Below are 12,697 nucleotides of genomic sequence, written 5' to 3'. Positions count from 1 at the left end.
GTAGCCGAATAGGCATATGCTAGTTTGCTTTTGTTGGCTGTAAATAATTATATCAACATGTGGTCACAAAGGATGCCAATCAATACAGTTGTTTCCAATCTTCGTTTGAGGCGATTAATAATGAGACTATAAAATATTTTGGATTCCCCTTCCCCACACATTCACACAATCACACGTGAGATAAGTGATGCCTTAAACACACAAACTCACTTTCATTACCTTAATGGGCCCGAACATACGCTTTTATGTATTACTTATATATCCTACGTGGCTAGAAACTCTTATATAAACCTCAACCTCCAACTTCATACATTCATATTCTTGTTTCTAAAACCAAAACTTAAACCACTTTCTAGCCAATCAAAAACTAATTAATTAAAAATATGTCTGGTGTTTGGGTGTTCAAGCAGAATGGTGTGGTTCAACTAGTGGAGAGCCCAACAGGTGATTCTGTTCAGGGTACAACCAGACGTAAGGTATTGGTTCATGTACCAACTAACGAAGTGGTGACTTCATACCATGTGCTTGAAAGACTCTTGGCATCATTAGGGTGGGAAAGGTACTATGATGATCCTAATTTGTTGCAGTTTCACAAAAGATCGAGCGTGCATCTCATTTCTCTCCCTAAGGACTTTAACAAGTTCAAATCTATGCATATGTTTGATATAGTCGTCAAGAACCGTAACATGTTTGAAGTAAGAGATACATAGTGTCTTAGCTAAATAAACATCCGTATCCAGTTATATGGTTCCGTTTGCTTATAACTAGTGTGTTATCATATCGTGTGTTTGTTTCCTCTAATGGGCACAAGTGAAAGTACGTATCTTTTGCTGACAAAGAACATCCTTTTAGTTTGATTATGGGTTGTCACAATGTTCTAGTTGATCATAACTCTATATTATCATAAATCAAATATAACTCTTAGATGTGCCCCCACAGTTCGAGCAGATCACTAAAGGTTAAACTGAATCTAAAACTTTGAAATAGCCGGCGAGGAAGACCAATTGTTGAATATATCAGCATACTAATAAAGCACAAGTGAACTTGTTGACAGAAAAATGAATATCGATCTCCATATGTTTAGTCCTATAATGCTGGACATGATTACCTGACAAATAAACCACAAAGATATTATCACGGTAAATCACAGAGGCATGATGTAAGGGTATGCGAAGCTCCAGAGGCATATTTAGTAACCTCGGCATTAGAGCTACCTCTTAGAATATTTGAACGAGAATTTTGCAGCTACCTCTTAAAAGACAGACCATGAAATCAAGTTGTTCCCTAAAATATTAAAATAAATTACATTACAGATTCATGCCTTAGAGATAAACTACACGTATTACAATTTAAAATATTACTGCATTAGCTTTATATGTGCATCAGATGTTATAGATTAATACCCTTGCATGTGTGCATCCAATAAGTTGAGGAATCTTATCGGCCTATCACATCGATTTCCATCACATTTTAGTCTACAGACTTATCACCCTTGTATTTCGCTCAAAGCTAGGGTAGAGTGTGCGTCAATGACGGAGTATTTAAATTCAGAACAATTCTTCGGGGAACTGTTTATATATCCGCCGGGGTGATATTGAGACGTGAACTGACAGCAAATTAATTCAGTTTGTAAGATACAACTAAATTGTTTTAACCAAAATAAGTTGATAACAAATACAACTAAAATTTTGTTGACTGCCTGTAACATCAATCAACATCTGGTCACACAAGATGCCGATGCATATATACAGTACAGTTGTCTCCAATTTTTGTTGTTCCGGAGACTACTCGACCAATGTAAGCTTATCTTTCCCTTTATGTTAATATGAGGGTATTTATAATGACATGGATAAATATTTTGGATTCTCCTACATCCAAATTCCCATATATCCCCACACACTCACACGTGGGTAAGTGAGGCCCTAAAAAGTTTTTATGTATTATATACATAAAAATATTCTCCACCGAATCTATTGCTAAGAAACCCTTATATAAATCTCCACTCCGGACTCCAGACGCTCATATTCTTGTTCTTCAAAGCTCAATTGAAAACCAAACATAAAACCTTATCTAGTTAGCTAGTTAAGAGCTAAAGATATGTCCGGTGTTTGGGTGTTCAAGCAGAATGGTCTGGTTCAACTAGTGGAGAGCCCTGGAAGTGATTTCTGTCAGGGTTCGGCCCGACGTAAGGTTCTGGTTCATGTGCCAACGAATGAAGTGGTGACTTCATACATTGTGCTGGAAAGAATCTTGTCATCATACGGATGGGAAAGGTACTACGATGATCCTGATTTGTTGCAGTTTCATAAAAGGGCGACTGTGCATCTCATTTCTCTGCCTAAAGACTTTAAGAAGCTCAAACCGATGCATATGTATGATATAGTTGTCAAGAACCGCAACATGTTTGAAGTAAGAGATATGTAGTGTCTTAGGTTATAAACTAGTCATCTATATCCAGTTATGGTTGGCTAGGTCGATTTTCCGTTTACATTATATAACGAGAAAGTATCATATTGAAGTGAAAGTACCATTTATGTTTGCTGACAATGATCCAAGTTTACTGAAATTTGAGTTTTCGTTTTTAGGGTTTAAGACGTTAATTTCTTGAAGTGTAACTGCCGTTTGTTATTCATGTATGTATATGTATATCATGGTATCCCCCCCCCCCCCCTGAAGATTACGCTTACGTTATTTTCATCCATACACAATATATTTATCAATTTGCTTCATGTTAGGATCGCTAAACAAATTCCGGCGTAACCTATCTTTAGCTATTATTATGACTTGTAAAATTTCCATGTATACTGATTGGTACGTGTTAGGGCAGTGAAGTCCATGTGAGTCTTAGTTTATTGCAGTGTTCGAAAAATAATGTATTTTTATTTTTGTTGCTACATTTTCTATTGAACATTTGTTTTAAAAAGTTAAAAGCATCTTTTAATTCATGTTTTTTTTAACAACATATTTTTCCATCTAAAATGTTAGGGCTAATCATGTACTTGTAAGGATTTGAACATGTCACCTCACTTTTAAAGAAGCAATTAACAACATACAACTAGATTACTTGTTCACGAGTATTTTAATTCAGCTTTTCAAAACCCTAGTTATGTTTATAGTGATAAAGAGTTCAGTAATATTTAAATCTTTTACATTATCCATTAATTTCAACATTTGACTATGTAATATTGTTTCAGTCAATGTTTTCATAACCGGATCGGACAGAGAACTAGAACTGGTCGGCAACCGATTCAACGGTTCAACTGGTCGAACGGCTTTTGCATAAAAATATGTTGGAAAAAAGATTTTTCAAAAAAATTATTTTTTAATAGAAAAACCGGGTCAACGGTCCGGTTACCTGGACGGACCGGTGAACCAGTTTGGACCGGCATGTTTTATGGAACCGAGCGAACCGCAGTGGACCGAATCGCGGTCGGACCGGTTCGACCGGCCGGTCCGGTGCGGTCTCAACAACACTGGTTCAGTACCAATACGACCTCGGACGCTCTCTTTATAAGCCATTCGTGGCCGAGGAGGCCATTACACGCGGGAGGACATTATTGAGTGTGTGTTGCAATTCGGTCTCCGCACGAAGCTACAAATGCCAAGCATTTGTTTTTGTCTCACGTCTTAAATAATTAATTGTTAAAAAAGTGGGATCGATGCATATGTTAAGGAAGTGTATAGCGTGCGGGGTGTTTGTTGAGAAGGAACGAGATTTTTATGTACTCTGGTTGCCTGCTTTATAATTAACAAATAATGGATCAATACTAACAATATTAAGAATGAATAGCATACCTTGGCTACTGAAGTGGTTTCTCATCTCATGGAACAAGCATGTGCATTTTTGGCTCTTTGACATGTTAAGGTGAGAATTCTCTCATAACTATGAGAAGAATAAGTGGAAAGCCGAAAAGGTTGACTAGGCCTGCACATGGGAATGAAGAGTTTTAGCGTTGCGATTGTTGAAAAGAAGTAAAAAAGGGAAAGACCGAGGGATCAATCATCACATAATCTCTCAAAATTCAGACCTCATCACAGCTAATATCTAGCTACAGTTTGAGTATTTTCCTCTTTTATGCAATGTATTTTTACTATAAACGGCTACCTATATTCCATTATAATACTATTCTTTTTGTTTCAAGAACTCTGATTACCAATTCCAACATGGTATCAGAGCAATGTTAAATGATTTTAGGGTCAAAAGAAAACATACACTACAAAATATCAGAGCTTTAGCAGCGACAATTGGCGCCACTAATACACCCTATTTTCGTCGCTAGTTCCTTGTCGCTACTGCCCAAACCGTCGTCGCTAATACACCCTGCTATCGTCGCTAGTTCCTCGACGCTACTGCCCAAACCGTCACTGCTAATACCTACATCGAAGTTTTGGCTGGAAAATTTTTAAGAACAGAATCATAATTAACTACTTTAAACGAGAGTTTGAACTTGAAAGTGAAATAAAAAACCATTAATATCTCATTAAATTGATCTAAAATTCTTCAAATTTCTACAAACCAATCGGTCTAAAAACTATACATAATTTGTACAAATACATGAAATAGAAACTAGCGTTGTCGACGAAGTTGTAGGTTCGTAGGAGATAAGTTTCCATCGAGTTGCAGGTGTGCTGGAGCTGAAGTGGTGATGCAGCGGTGTAAACAAAAACGAAGAACGAATCACGTTGATTCAGTGAATACCCGTGATGAACTTCAAAACTCCCAAATCCCACCCAAAGGTCTAGGGAAAATGAAGAGAAAAACGAAATTTATTAATATTCAAGTATGTCCTTCTGAATTACATAACCAACATATAAATAAGTGTTCTAATACGAAATGGGCCTAAAACGGGCCATGGGCCAAACACAAACCCAAAAACAAAAACATAAAAATTGTTGAAAAAACATTAAAAGGCCCATAACATTATTTAGAAGGCGTTTTTGGGCTTCGGACTGGGCCAAACCACCGATGGCGTTTGCCACAATGTGCTCCTCGTCTCAAGCTTCGATTTGACTGGTAATAGGTGCGAAACGGAGCTTCGTGGGACAAGTTATGCCCGTTTTCGTGGCCACCTTTGAAGACACGATCATGGGCCTCCAAATATAACATGGCCAGTTCGTCAATACTTGGGCCTTCATCAAGTGGCTTCCAAGTAGCTAGTGTGCTATGGTGTTGACGGGTTGCAGGAGATGCTGAGATGGTGGCCTGTTGCAGATGCGCCGTGGAAAAAGTTGTTATGGAACGTTTGCAGGTGGGTGAATGTTTTGTGTTAAAGATGGTCATGTGTGTTAAGTTGGGTGCTTGTTTATGGAGGGTGTATTAATGTGCAGGAGATGATGGTGTGTTTGTTTGGATCGATAAGGAAGATGTGAAGATGAATCATAGGGATCAAGAGATTTAGCGGCGACACCCAACATTAGCGAGTAAAGTGTTTGTTGAAATTCTTGTTGTGATATTGATCGATCATTTTCCTTACAACATTATTCTAGAAAACAAAAGAAAAAAACCCTAAACTACTGCCATGTAAGAAAATGGTAGCACCATTAACAACAATGTTTTCACCACTCAATTAGCCAACCTACCCAAAAGCAGCCTCCAATATCAAAATAAAAACTGAATCTTTTCAATAGCCTCAAAATTGACGGGCTAAGGCTTGTTACAAACAACCATCGTCGGTCAGACCATGGCGGCTTAGACGAGGGAAAAGCCACCACCGTTGTCAGCAACAATCATGCTACCAACGACGATGGCGATAACAACAATCCTACCTCAAGCGGCGGTAGTGGCAGCCATCGGCGAACACGGTGTTACAACTACATTACCACGAGCAGCAATGGCGATCACGCTAATAGAAATACGATGGTAATAGTCATAAAGCCACCGACAGAGATAAAGGCTATTGGGGAGTAGCAAAGGCATATGTGAAAGAAGTTATTGAATTGGTAAGTAAATGGTTTGAGTATTATAACTCAAGCCCTTACACTAATCACCCTCATAGTTTCATTAAGTACGATGTTGACCCTCATACAATTTTAAACCAAAATTCATTTTTAATGAAGTTCATGAATTGCTCAACGAGACGCCTTTTAATTTTAATTATGATTTGACAAAGGAAAAGATTACTTATGTCATTGGAAAAGTTAATATGGCAAAAAATTAGTGACAAATGTAATACGTCTTAGATACTTGATTCTGGTGCTACCGATACTATGACATGTGAGCTTTCATATATTAAAGAAATGTACAAAACTGTCAAAAACCCATTTTCAAACTGCAAATGGGGAAATCATTACGGCAAAAGGGGGAGAAACCATGGAAATCTCACCTGCTTTGGAATTATCTAATTGTCTCTAGATACCTTCCTTGTCACATAAGCTATTATCCATTAGTCAAGTAACGAAAGATTTAAATTACACAATTCAAATTCACCCCACTTGTTGCATCTTACAAGACATCAGGATAGGGATGACTATTGGTCGTGGCGCTGAACGCCAATGATTGTACTACGTGATGAAGTGTCCCATCAAGGAACTGTGATGTTGGAGTATAGGAGTGCTAATAGAGAAGCATCACTTTGGCATAGAAGATTGGGACACCCATCCGCTGGTTACTTACATCTCTTATTTCCTAAAATATTCCCTTCCACAAATTCTTTAGATTGTGATTGTAAAATAAATATGTTTTCCGTGTAATCTTTGTATTTAAGGTTTAGTTTGTTTTTAGTTAGAATGTGTATACTACAGATCCATTTGTGCTTTAAAGTGTCAGGAATTGAAGTTATTAAAAAGGGCGGAAAACGAACCTAAATATGCAAACATCGAGTACTGAATGAGTTCGTGAGAGACAGGAGCTGAAACTGAATGTAAAATGAGAAAAATACCCTCACTGCGCCGCGTGGTGAGGTATGCATAGCTTCCCCGCATGTCATAAGAAGCTCTCATCAATTAAGACACACGTCGCGTTGTGCGACTTTTTTATAATTCATGTTCTTCTCGCGACGCGAGGAGCCTTTTTTCCAGACGGTTTCGTGAGCTGCAGGGTTTTGAGGCTTATTTTTCATATAAAAACATAGCAGTTAAAACCCTAAAGACAGCTACGAATTACAGCCACCTTAGACGATTTTTGGAGTTTGGAAACGCAAAATTTAACGCTTTTGAAGGCTAGGAATCACTGGTTGAAGAGATCAAGGAACAAGGAACAAGTATAAGAGTTGGTTTATTTATTCGTTGTGCATGCATGTGATGTGTGTCTAATGAATGACTTTTCTATGTAACTCACAACTAAGCTTTAAATTTATGAAACAAAACTCCTAATGAATCCACACACAACCGGCAAATATACCAATCACAAGTAGTATAGACCTAAGAAGTCCGAGTATCGAACACAAGGACACGCGAGAACGCCTATGATAACTAAACTCTAGATAAGACCTTCCTAAGAACAATATTTTTAGATTGATTTTTAATAATTAAACTACTTGACTTATATTACTTTAACTAAATTCATTAACTTACTTAACCGGACTAAAGAAACTGACCGACAAAACTTTCCTAATTTAGAAACTTAACTAACAACGGGGAAAACGTCTACCTAGGTAAGAATCATATTGAAGGTCTAACAAGCTAATGGATTGAATGATCTCACGACACCGGTATCTAAAGATGACATAACTAAGGCTCGCTCAAGAAAGCTAGATCACCTCTCGGTCTCATTAACAAACCCTAACTTATACTTAATTGACTTTAAGAACAAACCGGAAAACGAATGCTTAGGTGTTCTAATATCGACTCTCCTTTGTCTCACCGACACACGACTCTAATGGAAACTAATACTACGCAACTGAAGATAGAGGAACAATTTGGTTTAACTTAAACTAGACTAACTAATCGCTCAAACCCGACAAGAACCGAACCTGCTCTCGCGCAATCCTAATTCTAACAAGTAAAAACTATGAGACGACTTTACTCTCTATCACCTCTTGGTCTCAAAGAAGGTGTTTACGCCGCTGACCTATTTCAATTAACAATCTCAACAAAACCCTACGTTTGATCCTACCGCAATCAAACTCTAAACACAAAGTAAAGAATTGAACATACAACTATCAACCAAAACCAATTCAGTTAATCGAAGTATGAGATTATGAGATAAAATCAAAAATATCACAGCCACTAAACACAACCTAATTCACCATTAAACCAAACTTTCAATAGAAATTCATGTCATATTGATCAAATAATCTATTAAACTCATTAAAACCTAACAATAATAATCAAACCTAGGTAGAACAAAGAAGATTAGCTTCACATGATTTTTGGACAGCCTCATATACTCAATAAAAACAACATATTAATCATCACAAACATAATTAAAATCATTCAACAATCAATGATAATCAATAACAACTCAAACCCTAACTCTATTGCAAAAAGAATTCAAGTTTAAATATCAAAATCCCAAGAGTTATGAACACTAACAAGATCACAAAGTTTATGAATGTTATACTCAAGATTAGGGCGGAAATTAATGATGAGAAACAACCCTAGCTGCTGTCCCAAGTCGTCCCTAATGATCTTCTTCTTTCCTTGACTCAATAATTGCAAAAAATGAATTTTTCCTCTTGAATTGGGGCTTTTAAGGTTATTTTTTTCCAAGCTAGCTGCTGATTTCAGGATTGATAAAGGGGGGTTAGGGTTTTTTTAGTTTATGATATATTAATATCTTATGCTTGAAAGGATTTCGCATAATGGGCTTGGGCCGGGCCTTAAGTTTGGTCTTGTTAATTTGATCATAAAGGCCTCATATGTCTTCCAAAACTCGAACATTTTCTCCTTTAAAACTTGTAACCTACACAAAATAATAAACTTTGTAAGAACATGTTAAAACAAGTTAAAATCATTATTTATTATATAATTAAGCAATTTAAACAATGATAAACGGTGCGAAAAACAAGTGTGTTTTACAACACATCAAACATCCCCACATTAAGACTTTTTGGTCCCTGAAATAGAAATCTACACAAGATCATAACCAAGTGAAAAACAACAAACTCCTAGATTATTTACCATTACTAAAGCATAAGAAACAGCTCGACATATTGACCGCGATTGCCGGTATTGTTGTCCATTTAAACCCAGCCACTAACCAATCAAGCCCCCAATTGCATTAAGCGTTTTAAGTCAAAAAATCAAGGCTACACCTATCCCATCTCAGACAAAGAGAGCTAGAAAAACTAGAGTTGAAGTTGACTGGTTCGACAAATCACCATAAGCCAAGGACTCGTTGATGGTACTAGTTAGATGCACTCAGTGAAATTTTATGGATGAATGGTCATGTGGAGGCCGTACGAGCTATTCCTAAATGTTATTGGACTTTGTCCTATAAATCCCTAATTTGATATTTATTGACTAGGAACCTTCGAGCCCCAATAGTGTATCATCAGAGTCACTATCCCCTTGGTAACACGTAAACTCTAAGTCCCGTCTAGTATGTGCATCTTTGGCCTCTTTTACTAACTTTAAATAATGATTCTTTGGCATTTTACAATACATAACTTTCTCACAATCATTTGATTTTTGGGAACAACTTTTCAGAACACTCATAACTTTCATAACATACTTTTTTTATATCACCATAAAGTATATAACTATTTCTAATCTCGTAAAAAGATGGACATGTGGTGGTGTGCTGGTTTGAGTGCATCTAAGTCTTACCATATCAAAGTTTTTAGATTATGGTAATCCTCCCTAAGCATCGAAATTCGGTTTCATCGTTTTTTCAAATTATTATATATATAAAATCTGCTAAAGAGGACTATCAAAGCTAGTTGGGCCTACCGACACATCCCAAATCATATATGCAAACCATCTATTCTTTTATTATTATATTATATTTTTCAAAAGTTTGAGAGTTCATTAACACAAAGGTAATAATATCATTTCCTGCTTAACATAGAAGAAAAACAATTTTTAAGGGACATTTTTTTCTTTAAAACTTTTTTTTTCAAAATTCAGTCGCCCCAGTCACTTTTAGTTTTCGGGTCAATGGCTATCCCGTAGTGTACAAGTAGATAACAGGACCAAACAAATCCAAGAATATGTCCGTCAAACTTTATTAACCGACATAATTTTCAGCGAAAGAATATATATATATATATATATTTAAATATTAACTCCCAAGATTTTCAATATTCTTTTATTTTTCTTAACAATGAAATCGATCCCCATACTTAAATTTCACATTCTCCTCAATGTGAGACAAGGAAAAGACAAAACTCAACATAAAGAAAAATAAAGTGGAACAGACTCCCCTGGTATATGTGATCATGCAAGTGTGCGGTGAATCATGTTCCTCGCCCTCCTATTCGAACGCAAGCTTAAAACTCCAGTGTTCTCAGTCAAGCTATCACTAATGAACGAAAACGGCAATCCTTAAGAAAATTGCATCCCCACACTTGTTTTAAACTCCAGCTCATCAAACGTCATCAACCAACCAAGTAATAACCTACAAGTAAGAGAAGAAACAACCCGACAAAAGTCGGAAATAAAAATAACAATGAAGATAAAATAATAAGGAAAGATATTACCGGGTTGCCTCCTGGTAAGCGCTAAGTTTGTTGAATAGTCTTCAGCCAGACTCGCTCCCGAAACCTCAATCAGGAGGCTTCTCCTTTATCCTATTCCCATCGATGCTCCTCAATACTCTCCTCTTACATTTGGTCGGGAAGAAACCAATTGCACAACTCTCATGGGCCCGACCATATGAATTAAACTCGGCCCACCAATTCTTGAATTCCCCCAAAAATGGTTCAATGAAGTGAAACTGGGAAGTCAATTTCTTCATCACACTATGAATTCTTCACCCATAAATCCTCCTTCTAGTTGTTTTAGCCAAATTTTTAAACCTTAACACGTCCTGAATGGAGATTGAGCATGGCTCGTGTTTTGGTTTTTCACAATCGAGGTGAAGTGTCGGAAGGACCGAATCACTAACTACTTCATGGCTCTACTTACAAAGCTCCTTCTCGATCCCCACACTTGGCTCGTTATTATTAAATCTTCAAGCAGATTTTGATCACCAATTGGGTCAAACTCGCCTTCATCTGTAATGGCAAAGTCCATCAACTCTTCACCAAACTCATTCTTAAATTCTTCCTCACAAGAGGGAACATACTTCTCAACTCTCTGCTCCTCCATTCCGGTATCTTCAATATCACTCAGGTTTCAAACAAAGGTGGAATATATTCCAAATCATTTCTAATAGCAAACAATACATCATCCATTATTACCTCCGATTCTGGGGTGGGCTCTAATATATTCCCTGACAAATCTTTATACCCTAAGAAGTTCCCCATTTGATCATATGCAAATCGGTATGGAGGAGGCTTTGCAAGAAGTGATTCCCATGGAGCTTTCCGTGCCTCGACTTCTATATTTCTCCTCTCATAAGCATCATGCACCCAATGATTTCGGCCACAAACTTTGCACCATGGTTCTCCAACTTGTAATCTGAACATTTTTCCTATAAAGAACACTTAAAAGAAACGGATCACGAGCACCAGAAAAAAAATATAATAAAATAATATAAAATAACAATAATAATAATAAAAATAAAACCAAACTAAAAATACAATACACAAAAATAAACTAAACTAATTAAAACAACTAATCTAATCTAAATATAAACATGAAACAACTAGCAAACAAGGTAGGTCCTAACTCGAGTTGTTTTCAATACGCATCAAACCGTGTCCCCGGCAACGGCGCCAAAAAATTGATGTGTGTCTAATGAATTACTTTTCTGTGGAACTCACAACTAAGCTTTAAATTTATAAAATGAAACTCCTAATGAATCCACACACAACCGGCAAGTGTACCGATCACAGGTAGTATAGACCTAAGAAGTCCGAGTATCGAGCACAAGGACACGCGAGAACGCCTATTATAACCAAACTATAGACAAGACCTTCCTAAGAATAATATTTTTAGATTAATTTTTAATAATTAAACTACTTGATTTAATTTACTTTAACTAAATTAGTTAACTTAACTTACTTAACTGGACTAAAGAAACTGACTGACAAAATTTCCTAGTTTAGAAACTTAACTGACATTGGGGAAAACGTTTACCTAGGTAAGAATCATATTGAAGGTCTAACAAGCTAATAGATTGAATGATCTTACGACACCAGTATCTAAAGATGGCACAACTAAGGCTCGCTTAAGAAAGCTAGATCACCTCTCGATCTCATTAACAAACCCTAACTTAACTTAATTGATTTTAAGAATAAACCGGAAAACGAATGCTAAGGTGTTCTAACGTCGACCCTCCTCTTGGTCTCACCGACACACGACCCTAATGGAAACGAATACTACGCAACCGAGAATAGAGGAAAAATTTGGTTTTACTTAAACTAGACCAACTAATCGCTCACAACCCAAACCCGACAAGAACCGAACCCGCTCTCGCGCAATCCTAATTCTAACAAGTAAAAGCTATTAGAAGACTTTACTCCCTATCACCTCTCGGTCTCTTAGAAGGTGTTTACTCCGCTGACCTATTTCAATTAACAATCTCAACAAAACCCTAAGGTTGATCCTACTGCAATCAAACTCTAAATACAAAGTAAAGAGTTGAACATACATCTATCAATCAAAACAAATTCAATTAATCGAAGTATGAGATTATGAGATAAAATAAAAA

At 36.7% G+C, this 12,697-nt stretch overlaps 2 protein-coding genes across 2 annotated transcripts; both read left to right on the top strand.

Moving 5' to 3' along the window:
* The first annotated feature begins 383 nt into the window (after positions 1–383).
* Positions 384–830, top strand: LOC143586194 (flowering-promoting factor 1-like). Its single transcript, XM_077067794.1, has one exon. It carries the CDS (start codon positions 384–386, stop codon positions 708–710), a length of 327 nt encoding a protein of 108 aa, XP_076923909.1. The 3' UTR covers positions 711–830.
* Positions 831–2,097: 1,267 nt separating this feature from the next.
* Positions 2,098–2,424, top strand: LOC143586193 (flowering-promoting factor 1-like protein 3). The gene has a single exon (XM_077067793.1). It carries the CDS (start codon positions 2,098–2,100, stop codon positions 2,422–2,424), a length of 327 nt encoding a protein of 108 aa, XP_076923908.1.
* Positions 2,425–12,697: the final 10,273 nt, after the last annotated feature.

This window comes from Bidens hawaiensis, unplaced genomic scaffold (assembly GCF_021521415.1).
Source record: "Bidens hawaiensis isolate Kalapana, Puna unplaced genomic scaffold, B.hawaiensis_p1.1 tig00034456_1, whole genome shotgun sequence".
Lineage (NCBI taxonomy): Eukaryota > Viridiplantae > Streptophyta > Magnoliopsida > Asterales > Asteraceae > Bidens > Bidens hawaiensis.
The sequence above is the reverse complement of the archived record's forward strand: the minus strand, read 5'-3'. Positions and strand labels throughout refer to the sequence as shown.

Coding starts and splice junctions, on each gene's coding strand:
- LOC143586194 (XM_077067794.1), top strand. CDS start 384: ATGTCTGGTGTTTGGGTGTTCAAGCAGAATGGTGTGGTTCAACTAGTG.
- LOC143586193 (XM_077067793.1), top strand. CDS start 2,098: ATGTCCGGTGTTTGGGTGTTCAAGCAGAATGGTCTGGTTCAACTAGTG.